This window comes from Glycine max, chromosome 3 (genome assembly GCF_000004515.6).
Source record: "Glycine max cultivar Williams 82 chromosome 3, Glycine_max_v4.0, whole genome shotgun sequence".
NCBI classification, from domain to species: domain Eukaryota; kingdom Viridiplantae; phylum Streptophyta; class Magnoliopsida; order Fabales; family Fabaceae; genus Glycine; species Glycine max.
In genome coordinates, this window is record NC_016090.4 from 2,602,499 (window position 1) to 2,627,743 (window position 25,245).

A 25,245-nucleotide genomic window follows, 5' to 3' on the forward strand; every position below is an offset into this window, starting at 1 on the left:
CAACTGATTAAAATCACATCACTTTTTTTTTTTAAATGTTGAAATTAAAAATATATTATTTGTTATAATTAAGAATTAAAACTAGCATTGTGAAATATTTTAAGAGTGTAAAAATATATTTTATTTTTTATTACAACCGGATAAATTCATTGGATTTTCCATTGATAAACTTGTTGACTTATAGAAACTTGCATTCTTTTCGCCACTTTTTATGCACTATTAAATTTTTTCACTTATTTTGATTAAAGTACTATCAATTATTGACAGCCTTACAGAAACGTTTTCTTTTCTGAAAAAACAACTAAAACATATACCAAATAGTGTGTATCCATAACTTCAAATTTTATTTATTTTTACAAAGTCATTGACTTGCATTTTTTTAGTTTTTTTTGTCGGCTAAGGAAAGATATTGTATATAAAGAAAGGTACCAAAGATACCCTATACATAAATATATGAAGCCAGTAGGACATTGGTTATGATATATTTATATCAGTCAGAGATATAAATATTAGAGAACCAAAAGTCTACCAAAAACACAACTAGAAACTAGAACAAAATATGGCCACAATATATTGTAAAAAAAAGAAGAAGGAGAAGAACTAATATCCAACTGATACACGCGTAGTGGAAACGAATTTATTAGTTGTTCTTTTGATGTAGATTAATTTTACATGATTAAAAGAACGAAAGTGTTCCTTCTAGCAATTTTTTTCTCTAAATAAATTGTTAAAAATACATTTAGTTTTAAATAAATCAATATCTTAAACTTTTTAAACTGAATAATAAACAATTAACACTTTATTTTTTGTTCAAATAGATGATTTTTTTACCAACTACGTGGTCATGTAAATCTAAATATCAATTGGGTGATTTTTTTTTTCTCAAAATCTCAAAAAGAAATCTCAAAATGATTTTTTTTCTTTTTTTCCACTTAATTATATTTCTTACACAACATAAATAATGAAAAATAAAATCTATAAATGAAATAAAGATTATATAAGGTTAATTTTATAAATTGTCACTCTTTTTTGTCTATTTATTAATTTTTGTGTTTGTAAAATAGCACATTTTCACATTGGTGCTCATTTAAGGAACGATGCAGAAATTAGACCTTCTACATCGATGTTATCTCAATGAACGATGTAAAATAGCGTTTTTTTCACATTGGTGCTCAGTTAATAAACGATGTAGAAATTAAACCTTTTACATCGATGTTATCTTAGTGAACGATGTAAGATAGTATTTTTCCACATCAGTGCTCAGTTAAGAAATGATATTAAATATTTAATAATCTGTAATTAAAAATTGATTAATTAATGATCATTTTTTATATTTTTAATATTATCAATATTGCTAATAATCAATAAATCAGTATTTATAATTATAATATTATCAATACTGTAATTAATATTAATGGTAAAATTTATTTAATAAATAAATATTTAAATGATAAATTAAATAAAAATAAGAGGTTTAAGTATTATTTATATTTAATCTATCATTTAAATATTAATTATTAAATTAAAATTTAATATTAATTACAATAGAATTTCATGTCATTCACCAGATACCAATTGATATATTATCAGTAAACTGCTAGCTAATTACTTGAATATTAATATAATCTTCAGGATCATCAATGTACTCTCGCAGCTTTAGATTAAAAGAAAAAGAAAAGTAATTAAGTAAAAGTAAAACTATCTAGTGGACAAAGGACAATGCTGTTCTAATTACAACATTGGAACCAAGTGGACAAAGGAGCAATCAGAGTCCAACCTGCACCAAATAGTTCACACATGAATGGATTATTATTATTCTGATTTAATATAGTAAGACCTGAATAAGATGATTTAATTAAGAAGACTTTGATTAATTAAAATGTTTATCCAAAGAAGGTTAGTTACATGTTCACACACATAAAACAATAATTAACTAGAAATATCGTAGTATGATTTAACAGATATTTTTACACTCTTAAAATATTTCACAATGCTAGTTTTAATTCTTAATTATACAAAATAATATATTTTTAATTTCTACATTTTTAAAAAAAAGTGATGTGATTTTAATCAGTTGGCTGGAGAGACTAGAAACATATGTTTATGTAAAATTATAGGGATTAAAACATTATTTTCAAATATTAAAAAAATAAAAAATATATTTTTATCAAAAAAATCACTTGGATAGGATTGCATGATTTAAAAAATTAAATAAATAGATAAGAATCTTTCTATTCTCATTTTCAAATTTAATGGATCATCCATTAACACTAGAAAAAACCAGTTAAACATAATTTTTTAATATTTCAATTTCCTTTAAATTTATTAAAAAATATTTTTTTCATATATTAATTTTTAGCACTTATTCATAGGAGTCTCTATCTATTTTTTTTTAATAGGCAAACTAGACCAAAAAATCTTAAGAGTAAAAAAAAGTTAAAAAGAATATATAATGCAAGCATATGTAGATTGAGAAAGAAGAAAAATTAAAGAAAACAGTGTATTTGTATATTTTTCAAAATCGAACAGCTAGCTAAAGGTTGGAAATAAAATTTAGAGTAAAGTATGTGGTGAAATCTCACAAAGACAGTGTCGATGTAAACTTTATAAGTGGGGAGTAATCCTCACCTTACAACCCGATTTTGTAGGGTTGAGTGCGAGGGAAGGTGTGGTAAAAGTCCGCCAAAGAAAAATTAAAGATGACCAACCTATGTGCGGTCCAATTTGCCTGGTACCTCTAGAAATAATTGCACCAATTGTCTCCATGCATTTTATTTAAGTATGCAACAAAGGCATACGTCACTTTGTTTGCGCAATGTGAAAACAAAGGCATATATGTCACTTTGGATCCCATGTATATAAAAGTTGTTTGTTCATAAACATGGATCCATAACTTGTGGATCCCATGTATTTAATATAGTAAGACCTGAATAAGATGATTTAATTAAGAAGACTTGGATTAATTAAAATGTTTATCCAAAGAAGGTTAGTTACATGTTCAGACGCATAAAACAATAATTAACTAGAAATATTGTAGTATGATTTAACAGATATTTAAAAATTTGATCCAATCATCTATATAAGAGGAAGGAGTGGTGTCCGATATAATCACACCAACCAAAGCCACAAAAGAAAAGCAGTAGCAACAGCCCATATAAAATATAATGGCCGAAACCTGCGACTCCAACAATAAAGTGATCCGTGAATACCACCATGATGCTTCCTTTATGTCAAGGTGTGACATCTTTACTGATGTTACCGAGTACCAACTGTGTCTGGCATATGCCGGAGAATCTGGTAAAGGAAAGTTCGAACCTAAGTGGGACACAGACAATGTCACTCCCCAACTTATCGAGCAGTTCAAGCTAAATTGTGATGCCTCGGGTCTGCCAGTCAAAGTATTTGTCAGCATCGGAGGAGATGACCCCTTCAAAGTTGCTGCTGGTGGTGCCGATGATTGGGTTCTCAATGCCACAACCACACTCCACCACATCATCAACGAGTACCACATCGATGGAATCGATGTTAACTACACCACAATCCAGTGCAACCAAACATTGTTTGTTAACTGCATTAAGGGTCTCATAAAGGGCCTAAGGGAAGCTCTATGCACCACTGGGTTTGTGGCTTCCTTAGCTCCAGATGCTGCCACCAATGAGACTTTCTACTTGCCCTTGTACCGATCTATTGATAATTCTTGGATTGGAACTGTTGTGTTTCAGTGCTTCGTTGATTTCGAACCTCTAGATCCTAACAGACCAGTTGAAAGCTTGGTGCGCCAGGTTGAGAAGATAGTGGGAGAGTATGATTATTATGACTCTAAGATCTTGCTTGGCTACAGCGCCATTAAGGAGGATTGGAATAAAGTTTCACCACCCCTCTTCTTTCTTGCTCTCAATCGCCTAGTGCATTCTTGGCCTAGGGTTAAGGGTGCATCTGTCAAGGTTATTAGTGACACCTATGCCTTCATTCCCCCAACGTGGATCCCTAAACTCCTGTCTTTGGCCGTCTCCGATGCTGGAAAATATCCTTAATTGAAGATCCATAATTATTAAGTTCTATCTATGGAATAAGACCCATGCTATATCTATTAATTCTATGTGTGTGTTCCTTCTGCCTATATCTATATATGTTGTGCGTGCATTTGAAAAAACAATGCATGGCATGCATATTTGTGCTCTGTTAATGCCTACGTGCATCTTTGTCTCATCAATAAAATATATTATATGTCTTTGTGCTTCATAATAATGTGTATGGGCCTATTACTATGAAGCAAAGTTGTAGTATCAATTCAGACTGGTTTGATCCACAATCAGTGTCTAAACCAATTTGAGCTAGTATTTGAATGACCATTCATGCTACTCAAATCCACCAAGGTTGACCTGATTGACCAAGTTTTTTAAATATTTAATTGATATGTTATTTAATATAATTTATATATATTTGTTTTTTTAAGATCAGTGACCCAGTCTAAGTTGACCAAGTTTTTTAAATGTTTAATTGATATGTTATTTAATATAATTTATATATATATTGTTATTATTTTTATATGGAATAGACTTCTATGGGTCTACGAGTCGAATCATTGAGTCTTTAAAACTTTGACGAATTTATGTAGACTCCTGATCAAGTTTGATAACATTAATGTCAACTTTACTTGTGGGATGAGCTTGTAACCATCCATTAGTGAAGATCTCTCTCCATGTTTTATCCCCCCTTAATTTACCGATAATTATAATTCTCCTAAAATAAAATAATAAATTCTAATTCACGTTTAGTAAAATTCGAATAAGAAATATATTAAAAACTAATATACTTGCAATCTTCCAAAATATTATATAATCTCAATAGGTTTAAATATGTTGTTGGTACCTGTAAATTAGTCTTTTTTATTTATTTTTTGTCCTTTTAAATGTATTTTTCTAATTTTAGTCCCTGAAAGTTGTTTTCTAAATTTTAATTCCCGTAAGTTTTTGTTTATTTTTAGTCCTTGTATTGTAAGTTTATGTTTTTTCAATTTTAGTCCCTTTAAGATTGTAATTTATTCATTTGTAATCTGCATAAGTTCATGCTTAATTACAATGACCAAAATTATATTGAAAAAATACAAATTTACAGGGACTAAAAATAAATATAAAAATTTACAAGGATGAAAATGAAAAAAAACACATACTTATCAAAACTAAATATGAATAATTTTTTCACAAAGATCAAAATTTAAAAAAAAATACAAACTTACAAAAAGAAAAATGTATTTAAGTCATATAATATGATGATTTAAATATTTATCATTCAATATCGAGATTTTAGTTAATTGAACTAAATGTATTTAAAAGAGATTTAATTGATATGAATTTACAATTAAAGTATCAAAATTAAAATTTATCAACTATTATTTATCAATAATCAATGATAATGAGTTAAAATCATAATTTAGACATTCTTAAATCATCTTTTCATGTCAGATATCAGAAAAAACATATTTTTGAAGAAAATATTGATTAGGTTCTTCGAATGAAAATTGATTTTGAGGGTGTAATAACCAAAATGGATTTTAATGTCTATGTACACTCAATTTTCTATTATAATTAGTTATATATATATATAATTAAAATTAAATGGACATAATTAAAATTAAGATAATATGTGTATAATATGCTAACTTGAAGGCAATCGGATTCAATAATGAAATCATCAATCCCAGATCTTTGAGCCATTAGAAGGCTACCAACATGGCTAGGGCCTTCCTTTCATGAGTTCAAACGGGGAAGTGTGAGATAAAGCCATGACAAAGTGACCTCTATCATCCCTGATACAACAACCAACTTAAAAGAATTTTCTTATTCGACAAAAGCAGCATCAATATTGCATTTTAAAGTCCTTAGAGGAGGAGGTTCCCACCTTACTACCATCAGATTTGCATTGGGTCTTAAGTATGACTTCTCAATCACTCAAGCTTTTCTCCAAATCTCTTACAACAATTCTATTTTACATACAAGCTTAGTGCTACATGCTAGGCTAAGCGTGTAGGCACTTATGCAGAAATAAGAGTGCAACACATTTGACCCTATTTAAGCTCCAAGGATGCAAATAGAAGGTAGATAACTTGTTGGGGGACTATCTAGGGTTTGAGGTTGCAGGTGCAAAGCTCTCCCTTTCCCTCCATGGCTTCCCTACCATTTCTCGTCATCTATTTTCTTCTTGTAGTTAGGTTTACCCATTTTAGGTGTTGATGTAGTTGAATCCATCCTGATGTTTACATTTTGATTATTAATGTATGTTTATTGTTCATTATTATGTGCTTTCCTCTATGCATTAATGTTTGCTTTATCTTGACCACCCTTTTCTTGATGTTGTGGTTTGAATTGTTAGTGGAAAATGCTTTGGAATTTAGAAATATAGAGGAACACCTAATGCGTTTTGTGTCTAGAGATAGAACAAAGCATGTTAGTCATCTTTTAACTCTTGTTTTTAAAGCAAGTCATTTGGGTAGATTAGTCAAGGAATTGGTAGTTTGGTCAAGGGGCTTAGATTCTTTCCATCCGAGGGATCGGGGTTTGAGTATTTTTGTGAGTTGATTATTATAATTGTGCTTTGAACTAGATTAGTGATCTTTTTTAGCATGAGGAGGTGGTTTAGTGAAATCAACCCTAATTCTTTTATTCTTTGTTATTTTACTTCTTTTTATCGCACTCCAAGTGTTCATAAAAATTTCCCAAAAATAGTTTCTTATTCTTTTTCTCTTGAACTTTATGTTTATTTCATTTCCTATTATTTATATTGTTACAATCAAATTCTAATTGTTTCTAAAAGCCATAGTTAGTCAATATTCACTACTAGAAAAGCGAGATTCTACATCGGTTATCGTGAGCATTCTACATCGGTTGACGACCGTCGTCGTAGCCAATGTCATAAAAAGGGATAGCCTTTTCCATTTTAGAATGCTGAACATTCTACCTGCACCAAATTTACAATTGGTTTCCAAAGTATCAGTATCACATTCAATCACATGATAAGAAGCAAAGTTTTCACAAAGTATCATGCATATCAAAATTTATGGGGTTTGGTCCCCAACTTCACACAATCTAGTATTCCTAAAATAACAATATAGTAATAAAAACTAACAATTATTAGATCTGCTTACAAGTACAACACAATGATTTACTTGTGATCGAAGAACTTCCTTGTATGTTCCAATTTCTCGTAAGGCTATGGTGAATTTGGTCATAACAGGGTCTGGAATAGAAACTCAGTCATAAATCATTTCATCACCATTAGACTTTTAGAGTTAAAAGTAACATCCAGACTTAAAATCATTTCATAACAGGGCCTGCAAGCGAATATGTAAGATTGCTGAAGTTGTCAAAGCCAAGAAAACATTAGAAAACTTCCTATTGCAAGATTGCTGTATATAAACAATACAAGGAATGAGCTTGTCCTTGCATAGAACTGCAAGTTGTGCTATTTCCAATGATGAAACCTGCAAAAGATGTATCATGATGAAAATATATAATTTTTCTACTCAATTAATATTGCTGAAGAACATTGGAAGTTGTCAAAGCCAAGAGTGTCAAGCAAATATGTAAGAGCAACCTTTGTCCCAGTTTCCAGTTGGACGTATCTCCATAAACTAATCAAGGATGAAGGATGTAAGGTCAAAAGTTTAAGAACTAAACATTATTGTATTCATCAATAGCAATTTTAGTTTGGTACCTTTCTTCCTCCTGATATGTAAAATCGGGGTAAGCTTTCATAATAGTCTTCACCATTTCTTTGAGAACACCAACTTCCTATAAATTTTTTTTGAAGAAACACAATTTCATAAGCTTATATATGATCCTCATATTTTCACATTAGATTTGTCAATCTAGTTTGTATCTTAGTACCTCTTCATTTTTCACACACCGGTAGTGTACAGTGACACAAAATCTATTATCCTCAATCATAGAGTCCTTTATTCTTCTTGTATTTTCTTTCAAAACCTTACTATCTGCAAGACATAAATGGAACATTCAGGAACAGAGGCAAATGATATATGAAGGCTTAATCTCTTCACATGTGCAAGGGAAAAAATTAAGGGACAATTTGAATTAGGCTTATACTTTATAGGAGCTTTTCAATCGTCCAACTTCCTTAATTAATAACCTATTTACTTTTTATATCATTAACTTTTATAATAATTATTTTAAAATTTATACTTGACTGAGTGAATTAATACAACCTCAAAAACAAAAGGAAAATAATACAACCTCAAAAAAGCTAGGATGATATCTAATGTCTACATAGTGCAATATTTTGTTGACTGAGTGAATTACCTTATCCTTGCTCCTTCCACTAACAACGGCAGTGGGAAAACAATTGACAACTTCACATACAGCTGCACGCATCTGCAAAACAGTTGGCAGCTTCCTATAAATTTATTTTATTTTTACTTACTAATCATGTATAATAAATTTAAAATAATTACTTTAAAAATCATATAAATAATTATTTTTTATTAATTGATAATGTAAAAAAATTTACCCTAATAGTATATAAACATTAAACTTTACACGTATATAAAATCATATTAATATTTATTTAAGAGTCTTGTTAATAATATCATTAGGGTACTTGTTAAGAAATCAATAAGTAAATTTTTTAAAGTTCAAATAATACACTGTTATACTTTCTAATAAAAAATCGCTTTTGATTCATTAATTAATTTCCTAACAACAACAATTAGCATTGGTAAAAAAATAACAAAAATAGTTAGCCTTTTGCTTTATTTAATAAGGTGTATTTAGGTGATGTTTGAAAAGAACTAGCACTAAACTTACACAACAATGTCTACAGTTGAAAAATCGTTTTAAGATATAAAATGGATGTTAACAGTTGAAATATGATTGAAGTGACATTTTTGTTTGATAAGTTCTTATTAAATTAGTGAGAATTAATCTATTTATGCACGTTACAAATGTATTAAGGATTTCTAATTCAATTGCTCGTGCAGACTTTGTATCACCATACTTAGACAATTGTTCATTTTCCCTATTTCAACATTAACTCATTTTTGTATAGCTGCATCTTACTTAACTTCATTACTGAAAACGGGAGTAAATATTAGGACTGGTACCTAAAATTTTCCAATGTCAGAAGCTGTGTGATTTCGTTGAACAATTCTTCGTTAAATGTAACAAACACTTTCAAATCCTTCACTAATATTTCTACAGCCTTGGACCAGTCATGCCTACGAAAATTTAAAACAGTTCAACTAAACTTGTCAGCTAGTAGTAGAAGCCTAGAACTAGGATGCAGAGAAAGAGAGAGTCAACAACAGAATCTAAATGTGAACTTGTTATGAGCTTACTTATCTAAAGCCTCCAGATACTTCTGCTTCCTTATCTCAAAAAATATCTTCATAGAATACCTATTATCATCCACCTTTGTGAAACCAGAGAGGTATTTCTCCACCTCATCCCAATTGCCATTGTGCACTTCATCCTCAAAATATGAATGTTAAAGAAAAACGCTGACTCCTGCTCAAGCCTATTATTATTTTTAACAAAAATAAAACAAGTTAATTAATGCAGCTGGTCTCACATTCAAATTCCTGCGAGATATATACCAATGAGGTATTTCTCCACCTCATCCCAACTCTACATGACAAAAGATCAAAATTAGATACTGACTTTTCAAACCTATCCAAGCCCAGTTTAAAAGGGAAAAGGGACATGAGATTAATATTAGCACAACCAACTGAAATTTTACCAGCAATCAATTCACTGAGAGAACAGGTGTATAACAAAAAACCAAAACATATAAATCAGAAAGTCTCCCAAAGCTAATACTAGGTGGCTCTGAAGCTCACTCACTTGTAAAGGTAAAAACCATGTATGTTGTTTTCACTCATAGTAATACTATCAGAGTAGGAATTATGAAACTTACAAGGGATGAAGCTGGCACTCCAATTTCTTCAACTACTTCATGAACAATGCTGTAAAAAATCTCCTGTGAAACCTTAACGTTAATAGATTCTGTTAACTCCTTGTCATATTGATGAGATGTTATACCAATTTCTTGAGGCTGTCAATCAGTAATAAAGAAAAATCAACGTATAGCCAAGTCATCGCATAAATTTTATGAACATGAAAAAATTATGGGCTTCTATTCAGTAATCAATTAATCATTGAACAGAAGACAATACAGTAAAGTAGAAAGAGCAAAATACAATACGGTACAGCAAAAAGGAACATATATCATGACAAATAAATGCATCACACCCCCATAAATGAAATTAAAGACTTCTTTTTGAACTAACTGTCCATTACATATCTATTGTAGAAAATAAAGGTACTACTGCAACACTAGATAGCAGCAACAGAAAGGATTTAACACATCCACTTCACCATTGAATACCTCAGGGTGGCCTCCAGGGAAAACAAAATGTCCAGGAAATTCATCAACATTATTACTTCATTGTAATACTAGTATTTTGTTGTCATTTGTCTCTACCACTGCACCATTTCCTAGTGGGCTGGAGGTGTGCTGACAAAGAACAGAATCATCTGAGGAGAAATAAGGATGAAGCCAAAAGATTGACAAATAAATCAATACCAATTCAAAGCAAAGAAAGGATGGAAGAGGATGAGGCAGAGCGAGAGGGAACATAACTCAACCCTCATCCCCTTCCTGATGATTTTATTGGACATCAAAGCAACTTCAATTTGAAAGTTAGGAGTCACATTATCCTAAGTTCAGGTGCTAACAGTTTAAGGTCACAGGGTAACCACAAAATAGTAGTACTTGAGTTAAAAAGAAGGCAGAAAATTGTAATGATTTACCTTCTAATGGAAACAGGAACCTTTCCCACATAGGACTTAAATTTGTCCCCACAAAAGTCCTGGAAGAAATTTTAACCAATAATTAATAAATAAAGGGAAGTAGAACTGAAGCAAAAATAAATCCAAGGAGAGAATAGCAATAAGATTCAACTACAACAAAAATAAACGATTTAATCATAATTAACACATAAATATAACTTTGTCATCATTGATTTGACTATTTTCTCTTCACGGAAGCAAACCCTAATACGATGACACATATGAATGCGATTTTTTATTAAAAAAGGGGGAAATGAAAACAACCTACCTGCCAGAGTATAAGAGGATTGGTTGTCTTAGCAGCGGGAGAGTGGTCAGCATCAGGTTCAGCTTGCAGAGGCGAAGAAACAACCACCGCCACTTGGGTTTTCGGAAACTGTTGATATGAACCCTCATGGCACAAGGGCTGACTTAGGATCGTCTAGGATTAAACCTTGGTGGAAAATGTGGAAATTGATTAAGGAAAGGATGACGAATAAGGTGGTTAATTTCGTAGGTCTTAATAAGGTGGTTCTTGGCATAAAATGGAATAATGAGATAAGAAAACGTAGGTTAAGTGGTGGCTGGACAGAAATATAGAAATGACAAAAACTCAAGCTACATGGCTCCAAATGTGGTGATTCCAAAACGAGGTGAAAGGACTCGTCTTGAAATTCAATTTAGGCTCAAGAATCACTTAATTTGAGTGCGTAAAACGGGAGTTATGACCACGAGATAATTCTGGGCAGAGGTGGATTTTCTGGAATTGTGATTTGAAAGAACAAGGTTTGTAAGCATTGTCATTGATTCTTTCAAGCACTTGAAATGGTCCATCTCCCCTTGGTTGAAGCTTTGATTTCCTTTGTTCCGGAAACCTTTCTTTTCTCATGTGCACCCAAACCCAATCTCCGGGTTCGAAGACAACCTTCTTTCTCCCTTTGTTGGCTTGTTTAGCATAGCTTTTATTTTTCCTCTCAATTTGATCTTTGACTCTCTCATGAAGCTTCTTCACATAGTCCGCCTTTGCTTGACCTTCTTTATGCTTAAAAACAGAAACATTAGGCATAGGCAAAAGATCAAGAGGAGTTAGTGGGTTAAAACCATAAACAACTTCAAAAGGAGAACAATTAGTGGTGCTATGAACAGCTCTATTGTAAGCAAATTCAACATGGGGTAAACAAGCTTCCCAAGTTTTCAAGTTCTTCCTCAAAATTGTCCTAAGCAAAGTTCCCAAAGTCCTATTAACAACTTTCGTTTGCCCATCGGTTTGTGGGTGACAAGTGGTTGAAAATAACAATTTAGTGTCCAACTTGCTCCACAAAGTCCTCCAAAAATGACTTAGGAACTTAGAGTCCCTATCACTAAAAATGCTCCTTGGCAAACCATGGAGTCTCACAATCTCCTTGAAAAACAAATCAGCCACATGGGAAGCATCATCAACTTTTTTACATGGAATAAAATGAGCCATTTTAGAAAACCTATCAACAACCACAAAAATGGAATCTCTACCATTGCTTGTTTTTGGCAGCCCCAAAACAAAATCCATGGATAAATCAATCCAAGGATACTCCGGAATTGGCAATGGAGTATACAATCCATGAGGCTTTACCTTAGACTTTGCCTTTTTACATACAATGCAATGTTCACAAAATTTCTGCACATCCTTTTTCATATGAGGCCAATAAAAATGTTCTTGTAATGTTTCTAGAGTCTTTTGGACCCCAAAATGCCCCATTAAACCTCCTTCATGTGCTTCACAAACAAGCAAATTTCTAGTAGAACATTTAGGCACACACAATTTGTTTTCTTTGAAAAGAAAGCCTTCATGTCTAAAGAAACCATTTTCTGAAAATTTTTCACAATTTTTAAAAATTTCTCCAAAAGTTTCATCATTTTCATACATGCTTTTCAAACATTCAAGACCAATCAATTTTGTTTCAAGCATAGAAAGTAATGCATGACGCCGAGAAAGAGCATCGGCTACAATATTACCTTTTCCCTTTTTATGTTTGATAACATAAGGGAATTGCTCTAGGAATTCCACCCACTTCGCATGCCTTTTGTTAAGCTTGCCTTTCCCCTTGATATATTTGAGGGACTCATGGTCACTATGAATGACAAATTCCTTGGGATAAAGGTAGTGTTGCCATGTTTTCAAAGCCCGTACTAAGGCATACAACTCCTTGTCATAAGTTGAATAGTTAAGGGTAGGACCACTTAACTTTTCACTAAAATAAGCAATTGGATGGCCTTCTTGCATCAACACAGCCCCAATCCCAACATTTGAAGCATCACACTCAATTTCAAAAGATTTTTGAAAGTTTGGCAACGCAAGTATGGGGGCATTAGTTAGCTTTTGCTTGAGAACATTGAAAGCTTCTTCTTGTTTCTCTCCCCATTTGAAACCAACATTTTTCTTGAGCACTTCATTGAGAGGTGCTGCCAATGTGCTAAAATCCTTCACAAATCGTCTATAAAAACTTGCTAAGCCATGAAATCTCCTCACCTCGGTCACGGACTTAGGTGTAGGCCATTCATGAATAGCCCTAACCTTCTCCTCCTCAACTTGCACTCCTTTTGAACTCACAACAAAACCAAGAAACACAACATGGTTAGTACAAAAGATGCATTTTTCAAGATTGGCATACAATTGTTCTTCTCTAAGCACAGTCAAGACAGATTTTAAATGATCAATATGCAAATCAAGTGAAGTGCTATAGATAAGAATATCATCAAAGTACACCACAACGAACTTTCCTATGAACTCTCTCAAGATATGGTTCATTAATCTCATGAAAGTGCTAGGAGTGTTAGTTAGGCCAAAAGGCATAACCAACCATTCATACAAACCATATTTTGTTTTAAAAGCAGTTTTCCATTCATCCCCTTCTCTAATCCTAATTTGATTGTATCCACTTTTTAAATCGATTTTAGAGAAGTAACATGCACCATGCAATTCATCAAGCAAATCATCAAGCCTAGGTATAGGATGCCTATATTTAATGGTGATGTTATTAAGGGCTCTACAATCGGAACACATGCGCCATGTCTCATCCTTTTTAGGGACCAAAATCACTGGGACATCACAAGGATCATACTATTTCTTACCCAACCTTTGCTAATGAGTTCATCCACTTTTCTTTGAATCTCTTTGGTTTCTTGTGGATTACTTCTATAGGCTGGCCTATTGGGCAAAGAAGCTCCAGAATAAGATCAATTTGATGCTCAATTCCCCTCAAAGGTGGTAGTCCACTTGGCACATTTGGTGGAAAAATGTCTTGAAAATCCTGCAAAAGAGTTTTAACACTAGAAGGCACTTCAAAATCATCAAAAGTGTTAGTGGTCAAAATCTGATTTTTGCAAAACAAGATATATAGTGACTGTTTAGCCCGAAACAACCTCTTGACCTCACTTTTTGTGGCTAAATAGCTCTCCCTCACTTCAAGTGTTTCACTCTTCTTTTGTTCACTCTTTTTCCTCTCAAGTGTTTCCCTCTTTTTCTCACTCTCAAGTGTTTTTGCTCACTTTTTCTTTTTCTCTTATCTCTTGAAGAAGTTTTTCTCTCATTTTCTTTTGATCCTCACACACTTCTTGTGGACTCAATGGCTTGAGCACAATCTTTTTGTCTTGGTGCATGAAAGAGATCTTGTTGGTGTAACCGTCATGATTGGCTCTTTTATCAAATTGCCATGGTCTCCCCAAAAGTAAGTGACTGGCCTCCATAGGAACAACATCACAAAGTACCTTATCATTGTATTTCCCAATGGAAACGTCCACTTCAACTTGCTGCCTCACTTGCACCTCCCCATCCTTACTAAGCCATTGAAGTTTGTATGGCCTAGGATGTGGTTTAGTAGCTAAATTTAGCTTTGACACTAATCTAGCACTAGCCACATTGGTGCAACTACCTCCATCAATGATCACCATGCACACCTTGCCATTGATTAAACATCTAGTGTGAAAGATGTTTTCTCTTTGGCTCTCCTCTTCATGCTTCAATTGACCACCAAGTAACCGCCTAATCATCAACAAATCTCCCTCCGGAGTCTCCTCTTCCTCTACGTACTCACTCTCCTCTTCCTCTTCAACATCAGATTCACTTATATATTCTCCATCTCTAAGAACCATGGACCTTTTGTTAGGGCACTCATAAGCATAGTGTCCTAGGCCTTGGCACTTGAAACACTTCACATCTCTACTCCTTTTAGAGGGTTCCTCTTGGGACTTTGAGCGAGTTTTTGATGGGATAGGTGTGGAACTACTAGAAGTAGCAGCCCCATCTTTCTTACCTTTGTCTTTCCAACTAGAAGAACCAAAGTTGGTAAAACTCCTATTAGCCACTCCTTTCCTTTTTAATTGTTGCTCTACTTGGATTGCTTTGTGAAGCAAATCATCCATTTCAACAAACTCCTGCAGCTCAACAATATCACGAATATCATTAGTCAAACCATTAAGAAATCGAGCCATAGTTACCTCCTCATCTTCTTCAATCTTTGCTTGAATCATGAGCACATCCATTTCCTTGAAATACTCCTCAACCCCCTTGTTGCCTTGGGTTAGTTTTTGGAGCTTGAATTTCAAGTCCCTTGAGTAACTAGCTGGCACATATCGCTTCCTCATGATCTTTTTCATCTCCGTCCATGTATCAACCATTGGCTCTTCATTTCTTGCTCTCTCCTTTTGTAGCTTGTTCCACCACACAAGAGCATAGTCGGAAAACTCTGTGGCGGCAAGCTTCACCTTTTGGTCCTCCTCATAGTTGTTGCATGAGAAAACATGCTCTATTTTCATCTCCCACTCCAAGTAGGCCTCCGGATCATTCTTTCCTTTAAAGGGGGGAATGTTGAGTTTAATACCATCAATTCGGTTTTGTCTAGGAACACCATCATTCCCTCTTCTCCTCCTTTCTTCTTCATTATGATCTCTATTCTCCATTTGATCCAACCTCTCATGGAGCGCATCATCTCGTTGTTTCATTAACCTCTCCATATGTTGCATCAAAGCTTGCATTTGGAATTGCGAAAGCCCCACTCCATCATTAGGATTAGTACCTGACATCTCAAACAAACAAATCAAACGTAACAAGACAATTATAGTTTCTGTTTGAATACCTCACCCACTCAAGTGTATCACACAATTATGGCTTTTCTCTAATGAAACACTCTTGCCTTTTACCACTCTAATTCCCCTTGAGTTCTTAGGCAATTCAAGAGATTATGGCCACAACAAAGAACAATTCACCAATATGTGTAAGGTAAGGCTAGAGAGACAAGGAAAAGGTTAACCAAGAAAAAGGCTAACAATGTTTTTAGGCACAAATGAAGGAAATAAAATTCAGAATTTAGGAATTCAAGTAACAATCCTTCATGCAACCAATATATTACCTTAAAGAGATTTTTTTTTTAAAGTTCTTCAAGCATGAACCATTCAGCCCAATTTTTTTTTTTAATTTTGCTTATACGAAATTCTGCTTCTTCTTTTTTTTTTTTTATAACAAAGAGATCAAAAGGCTTAACTTTTGCAATGGTTCAGCCTAAAAAAATATATATATATGAATAAGAAGGTAATATAAATGGCAAAGAGAATAAAGAAGGATGTTACCCAATATTTCCAGCAAAGGAAGTGTTGATCCTAGAACCGGAGCTCTGATTACCAAATGATATGAACCCTCATGGCACAAGGGCTGACTTAGGATCGTCTAGGATTAAACATTGATGGAAAATGTGGAAATTGATTAAGGAAAGGATGACGAATAAGGTGGTTAATTTCGTGGGTCTTAATAAGGTGGTTCTTGGCATAAAATGGAATAATGAGATAAGAAAACGTAGGTTAAGTGGTGGCTGGACAGAAATATAGAAATGACAAAAACTCAAGCTATAGGGCTCCAAATGAGGTGATTCCAAAACGAGGTGAAAGGACTCGTCTTGAAATTCAATTTAGGCTCAAGAATCACTTAATTTGAGTGCGTAAAACGGGAGTTATGGCCACGAGATAATTCTGGGCAGAGGTGGATTTTCTGGAATTGTGATTTGAAAGAACAAGGTTGAAGATGAAAGGAAGGAAAAAATCACTCTTTCCGGCGAGGGCAACACACAAAGGTTGTGAAAGTCCTTTGATACAGCCAGGGTGTTCTTGAATCACTCAAGAATTTAGGAGAATCACTCTCACTAAGATAAAAGAGATAAACTCTAATTTTCTGAATAAAACTCAACTTGTCTTTATTGATAAAATGGTTCAGCTTATATAAAAGCTTTACAACAGATTTTAGTAATGACCCACTAACCTAGAATTAAAATAACTTAATGCCATTAACCTAGGGAATTAAAAAAAACTTAATGGCTGAGTGTAACTGAAATTGTGGCAACCAAAGGTCACCCCCAACAGCCAACAAGTCAGCCACCATTTGGTCTCCCAAAAGGCTGATGCCTAGGTTGCCAATTGGGCCTTTATTACAACTTGAACTAAACCTACTAAAGCCCTTTTAGTTGATTAACCCAAAACATATTTTTGGTCAGCCAACTTTACAAGAATTGGGCCATTATTTAGACAAACTTAACACTCTAAAATTGAGACAAAGTGGTGCCATTTAGTCCTCCTCCATTTAGGCCATGATACAACTCACAACCTTGGACTTTTCTCCTTGAAACTTGGGCTTGTATTCAAATAGTATGGACAGCACTTGTTGAAGAGCTTCCTTGGCTTTCCTTGCTCTAGCCCTTGTCATAGGCCCTCCAAGTCCTTCAAGTGGATCCTTGCCCTTGCTCTTGGTCATGTCTTCATCAACTGTACACAGCTAGGCTTCGGACCCTGAGCCTCAGGGTTGGGTTCTTGAGGTTTGGGTGGGAGGAAAGGGAGTTGAAAATTGATTTTAGGAAACAAAGAGAAGAGGTTCGGTAGGGACTCTTTGGGTGGTGCTTCTTCAGTCACCGCAGTTTCATCGCCGCTTCTGCTCATTGTTCAAGGGACAGCAACAGGCACAACCCCTTGGTGCTGGGGTTAGAGGTCGAGGTTTCATCGCTGCTTCTGCTCGTTGTTAGGTTTCTTTCGACGCTTTTGAATGCAAAGGGACACCACAGCATGTGGATAAGACCAAGAGATAACGATGGTGCTTTAATAAAACCCGTCGCAAGTCTTATGACCAACACAACCGTCTTAGAATGTGTATCGTACAAGGCTTTTTTAGTACAATAATTACAAAAATGCCACCGGTTCGTTTTCTATGGCGGTTCTAAAAGAACCGTCGTAGAACGCATGTCGTAAAATAACATTTTTCTAGTAGTGATTTCTATTTTTTTGAGTATTACGCGAGTGCCTATGAATACGAGAGTGGCAACAACGAAATAGTGAAGGTTCGAGAGGATGAGACGATTTAAAAGTGAGTCAGCGCCAGAGGTTTAGAAATATTAAAAAAAATAACTAACATAAATTTTATTTAAAAATTGATGTTATCTACTCATTTGACAAATCGATTTTCAAAAACCGATGTTAACTAATTACTAACAACATTGATTTTTTTTTTAAAAAATGATGTTAACATTGTACTAACAACATCAGTTTTCAAATAAACCGATGTGGGTAAAACAATATTTGGGCCTCCATAGGCCCAACCTCTATGCATACCCCTTTCTCGTCTTTCTCCATCCACACTTCATTTTCTCAAACTTCATCTTTCATGCTGCCAAGAAGCCAAGCACTAGTTTCTTTTTAGGATGTAGTTATTCATTTACTCATTTACTTTAATTGTTTTTTCATCTATTTATTTCCTATTTTCTATTTAATGTCAACTTTATCGTGAAGATTATTCAATTAAATGTCACATTTGATTTTCTCACATGTTTTAAAATAATTTATAGGTGGTTGAGTAAGATACGTGTTGTAAACCTCCTGATAAATGTCTTTGATTCCAACGGATAAAAAAAGTCACAATTATTATTTTTATTTCCTTTCCAATAATTTTTTCAGACATTTTTTATTTATTCCATATTTATTATAATTACTTGCTTAAATATGAACATTTGAGTATTAAATTTTATTTATTTGTTTAAAATAATAATAATAATTTTAATACTATTATCACAATTTTAACTTCATTTGTTTTTTACTTAGTGAATTTTATAATCTAGGAAAATATTGTGCATGTGTGTATTTCTAGAAATAGAAGGGAAAAATGTATATATATATATATATATATATATATATATATATATATATATATATATATATATATATAGACACACACACTAGTATTAGAAACTGTGCAATGCATAGGCAAACTGATTTATTGTAAATTATCACAAATTATAATTATTATATGATTGAATTTAAAGAAAAACTAATTTTACATTGTATTGCTAGGTTATAGCTGAGACTACTAATCTTGCATCAAAAACATGTTTCTTCGATACTATTGTGTTGCAGCTATATAGAATAACATTTCTTCTTTTAAACTTTATTTGTTTAAAAAAGGTGTTGCTAAGAGGAATGAGGAGATTGAATTTGATGGTATTGCATATTTTCTTGAGCTTCCAACCCCAGAAATGTTGCATGGACTATAGGTACCATTATCTTGTTATTTCATCTGATATTTAATATATTACCTTGAATTTAAGCTTCTTTGTACAAATTACATACAAATGCAGTTTTTTTATTAACTTGTTTGACAAAATTAGTGCTTATACTCCAAAAATGAAAAATAATAATTCAATCCGTGTAAAACTATTTTGAATAATTGAATTACTAATACATGAGTAACATAATTTACCAATTGAATATCAAAGTTAACCTGATTATTGAGGATGTATTTCATATTCTGCACTATGAAAATTGTATCTATAGTTGACATATTTTTGCTCATATATTAAGTATAAATTTTCTTACTTGCGTTAAACATAAATTTCATATTTTTAATTCTATATGTTGTTTCTATCTTTAAGAAAAATGTTCATCTCCATAAATTAAGTATAGATTATCTTAAAAATATCATTTTCATATTTTTAGATAATCTACTGGGAGAAGAAGAGAAAAGAAAAACTCCACCTCATAATTTTACAAATAAATTCTAGACATTAATTTGACTTATACTTGGTATTTTAAATAAAATAAAATATTCAATGAATTAGTTAAGTGAAAAGAAAATAAGCAAGAAATAAACCAAAAAACATTTGCATTAATCTCATTAGTTATATTTTATTAATGTTGACCTGATTGGATTTTGTTAAAATTGGTGACTCTACACAGGTTGAACAAGTTTTTTAAATGTTTAATTAGTATGCTATTTAATTTATATGTATTTTGTTATTATTTTTATATGAAGTAGCCTCTTATGAGTCTACGAGTTGAATCCATGAGTCAAGTTTTTAGAACTTTGACGAGTTTATGTAAACTGCCGATCGAGTTTGATAACCTTAGTGTCAAATATATATGTATTTGATAACCTTAGTTGTAAACCTCTTGATAAATGTCTTTGATTCCAACGGATAAAAAAAGTCACATTTATTATTTTTATTTCCTTTCCAATAATTTTTTCTGAAATTTTTTATTTATTCCATGATTATTATAATTTCTTGCTTAAATATGAACATTTGAGAGTTTAATTTTATTTATTTGTTTAAAATAATAATAATAATTTTAATACTATTATCATAATTTTAACTTTATTTGTTTTTTACTTAGTGAATTTTATAATCTATGAAAATATTGTGCATGTGTGTATTTCTAGAAGTAGAAGGGAAAAATGTATATATATATATATATATATATATATATATATATAGAGAGAGAGAGAGAGAGAGAGAGAGAGAGAGAGAGAGAGAGACACTAGTATTAGAGCCCGTGCAATGCACATGCAAACTGATTTATTGTACATCATCACAAATTATAATTATTATATGATTGAATTTAAAGAAAAACTAATTTTACATTGTATTACTAGGTTGCAGCTGAGACTACTAATCTTGCATCAAAAACATGTTTCTTCGATACAATATACTATTGTGTTGCAACTATATAGAATAACATTTCTTTTTTAAATTTTATTTGTTTAAAAACAGTGTTGCTAAGAGGAATGAGGAGATTGAATTTGTTGGTATTGCACATTTTCTTGAGCTTCCAACCCCAGAAATGTTGCATGGACTACAGGTACCATTATCTTGTTATTTCATTTGATATTTAATATATTACCTTGAATTTAAGCTTCTTTGTACAAATTACATACAAATGCAGTTGTTGTATTAACTTGTTTGACAAAATTTGTGCTTATACTCCAAAAATGCAAAATAACAATTCAAACTGTGTAAAACTATTTTGAATAATTGAAGTACTAATACATGAGTAATATAATTTACCAATTGAAGACCAAAGTTAAGCTGATTATTGAGGATGTATTTCATATTTCGCAATATGAAAATTGTATCTATAGTTGACATATTTCTGCCCCTAAATTAAGTATAAATTTTCTTACTTGCTTTAAACATAAATTTCATATTTTTCATTCTATATGTTGTTTCTATCTTTAAAAAAAATGTTCATCTCCACAAATTAAATATAGATTTTGTTACTTGTCTTAAAAATATCATTATCATATTTTTAGATAATCTACTGGGAGAAGAAGAGAAAAGAAAAACTCCACCTCATAATTTTACATATAAATTCTACATTAATTTGACTTATACTTGGTATTTTAAATAAAATAAGATATTCAATGAATTAGTTAAGTGAAAAGAAAATAAGCAAGAAATAAACCAAAAAACATTTGCATTAATCTCATTAGTTATATTTTATTAATATTCTTCCATAAAAAAATAGTTTATCTGTATTCTCCATATTAAGTAAAACAAAGTATTCAAAAACATTAGTTAAGTAAAAAAAAAAAACTTATATGAGTAAGAAGATGATAAATAAGAAATACATCATTTACCTATAATTCAATTTTAGATGTTAATTTTATTTATACTTTTATGTTAAATAAAATCAGATATTCAATAAATTAGTTAAGTGATAAGATACTAAGCAAGAAAGAAAAATAATTATTTACACAATTCTCATTCATTATATTTTATTCATATTCTCTATAATAAATAACACAAAGTAATTAAAAAATTATTTAAGCTAAAAAACCATTTATATTATCATAATTTCATTGATTCAAATTTCTCTTAGTTATGGAATTATATATGTATTAAATAGGAAAAAATTTACTCCTCAGTAATTAAATATAGTTTTTTTTATTTTCTTTAAAAAGATCATTTTCTTCTTTTTTTTTGTATATAATTTCTATCTTTGGAAAAAAAAAAGTTTCTCGTATATTAGGTAATGATATTTTTACTTGCTTTTAAGAATCATCTTTATATTTTATATTTATTTTTTATCTTAGTAAAAAAAAGTTACTCCCCTTAAATTAAGTATAAATTTTGTTATTTGATTTTAAAGAATTATCTTTAGGATAGTATTTTAGTTCAATAGAAATAATTTCCGATCAAACTTTATTTACCCTCAATTGAACTCCAAATTAGTCAATACACGTTTCCTCCCATGAATTGGACGACTAAGGCCATAAAAAAAGTCACCTTAATATTTTATATTGAATATACAATTTCTAATTTTAGTTGAAATATTCCTCCCCATAAATTAAGTATAGGTTTTCTTACTTGCTTTAAAAATAAATTTCATATTTTTTGTTATTTCTATGTTTAAGAAAAATGTTAATCTCCACAAATTAAGTATAGATTTTGTTACTTGTTTTCTTTAAAATATTATTTTCATATTGTTTACATAACTTGCTGGGAGAAGAAGAGGAAAGAAAAACCACACCTCCTCATTTTACATATAAATTTTAGACATTAATTTTACTTATACTTGATACTTTAAATAAAATAAATTATTCAATGAATTACTTAAGTGAAAAGACAATAAGCAAGAAATAAACCAAAAAACATTTACATTAATCTCATAAGTTACATTTTATTCATATTCTACCTGAAACATCACAATGCTAGTGATTATGTTGGATGGAGGTGAAGGGGTAGGAGTCATTTTATTTAATGACTGAATTTTGAAATTGTCTAGTAGCAGTAGTGAAACACAAATGGATCCTCTGCAATGAAGTTAATTACTACTATAGATAATTGTAACTTTTTATTAAATTCTATATTTTTATGACAATTGACTTATATTATTTTGGTACAAAAAAAAATGGCAATACAATTTGGAACATGACTAAAATAGTGGGGATCAACTTTAGGATTCAGAGCTCGAGCAAGAGAGTGAGTCATTGAGTTAACTTGTCTCCCTACAAAACAAACACAAAAGTTTGGTAAATCACATAGCATAGTACGACAGTTGTATAAGATCGCACCATATTTCGATTTATCTGAGCGATAGTTATATACTTCATTCTCCACTTGAAGGCAATCAAATTCAATAATGATATCATCAATATCCAGATCTTAGGCTACCAACATGGCTAGGGCATTCCTTTCATGAATCAACAATTTAAACGGGGAAGTGTGAGATAAAGCCATGAAAAATTGACCTCTATCATCCTTCATAAAACAACGAACTTAAAAGAACTTTCCTAGCTCTTTGACAAAAGCAGCGCCTATATTGCATTTTAGAGTCCCTAGAGGAGGAGGTTCCCATCCTTACTACCATTAGATTTGCAGTGGGTCTTAAGTTTGCCTTCTCAATCACTCGAGCTTTTCTCCAATCGTAGTCAAAAAACTCCTGAGCTTGATGTACCTCAAGCTCAGTGCATAATCACTTACAACAATTCTATTTTACATACAGGTTCAGTGCGAAATTCTAGGCTAAGCGTGCAGGCAATTATGCAGAAACAACAGTGCAATGCATTTGATCCTATTTAAGCTCCAAGGATGCAAATAGAAGGTAGATAATTGGCTGGGGGACTATTTAGGGTTTGAGGTTGCAGTTGCAAAGCTATCTTTTACCCTCCATGGCTTCCCTACCATTTCTCATTATCTATTTTCTTCTTGTAGTTTGGTTTACCCATTTTAGGGGTTGATGTAGTTGAATTGATCTTGATGTTTACATTTTGATTATTAATCTATGTTTATTTTTCATTATTAAGTGTTCTCCTCTATGCATTAATGCTTGCTTTTGCTTGATCATCCTTTTCTTGATGTTGTGGTTTGAATTGTCAGTGAAAAATGCTTTTGAACTTAGAAATAAAAAGGAACACCTAATGGGTTTTGTGTCTAGAGATAGGACAGAGTTTGTTAGTCATCTTTTAACTCTTATTCTTTATGCAAGTCACTTAGGTAGATTAGTCAAGGGATTGATAGTTTGATTAATGGACATAGATTCTTTCCATTCGAGGGATCGGAGTTTGAGTATTTTTGTGAGTCGATGATTATAATTGGGCATTGAACTAGATTAGTGACCTATGTTAGCATGAGGAAGTGGTTTAGTGAAATCAGCCCTAACTCTTTTAATCTTTGTTATTTTACTTCTTTTTATCGCACTCCAAGTGTTCATAAAAATTACCCAAAAATATTTTCTTGTTATCTTGCTCTTGAATTTTATGTTTGTTTCATTTATTGCTATTTATATTGTTACAATCAAATTATAATTGTTGTTTCTGAAAGCCATAGTTAGTGAATATTGTTATTTTTTCGAGTATTACGTGAGTCCCTGAGAATACGAGTGACAACAACGAAAGAGTGAAAGTTCGAGATAATGAGAGGGTTTCAAAGTGAGTTAGCGCCAGAGGTTTAGAAATATAAAAAAAGAACTAACATCAGGTTTATTTTAAAAACCGTTGTTATCTAGTTATTTGATAAATTGGTTTTCAAAATTACTAACAACATAAATTTTTAAAAAATATTTATAGAAGATAATAGATAATAGATATGTCAAATATAAAATTAAAATAATTGTTATTAGCGGTGTTATTCACGCGTGTTTTAGCCCATATGTTTACAAATTGCATGAGTTCGCTCAATTTCATAAATAATACTATACTTTTTTTTATCTCTTATTTTTGTGATTAGTAACAAAAGATAAAAAGCCACCATATATTAATGTTCTTAAAAATAATTGAATAAATTGATATTAAGAGTTTCTTTAAACTCTTCATATCATATTCCATGTATTCTTTCTCAATCATTCTCACTTTCACAATTTAACTAAGTACCACGCAATAACAACTGGGGAAAAAAATTAACAAACGTGATCTCCATTCCCATGCTTATGTTTATCTCTAATCCAAATTATACCCATTATTGTGCAACAAACTAGACCAATACAATCATAAGAACAAAAAAAGGATTTATAATGCAAACAGATCTAAGATTGATAAAGAGAAATAGAACACGGTGTATTTGTATAATTTTCAAAACCAACTATGTGTTCCCTGCATCCTCTACAAACAAATGCTGACCATGTAATC

General features: G+C 31.7%; 1 protein-coding gene and 2 pseudogenes across 1 annotated transcript; 1 reads left to right on the forward strand and 2 right to left on the reverse strand.

Annotated features, from left to right (window-relative positions):
* Nucleotides 1-3,100: 3,100 nt before the first annotated feature.
* On the forward strand, nt 3,101-4,231 carry LOC100779536 (ruBisCO-associated protein). Its single transcript, XM_003521673.5, has one exon. The coding sequence runs from the start codon at nt 3,165-3,167 to the stop codon at nt 4,032-4,034; it is 870 nt and encodes a 289-aa protein (XP_003521721.1). The 5' UTR covers nt 3,101-3,164; the 3' UTR covers nt 4,035-4,231.
* Nucleotides 4,232-7,518: 3,287 nt separating this feature from the next.
* Nucleotides 7,519-9,536, reverse strand: LOC121174640 (protein TOPLESS-like; annotated as a pseudogene).
* A 48-nt stretch (nt 9,537-9,584) lies between these two features.
* Nucleotides 9,585-11,258, reverse strand: LOC113001253 (nudix hydrolase 9-like; annotated as a pseudogene).
* Between the last annotated feature and the right edge of the window lie 13,987 nt (nt 11,259-25,245).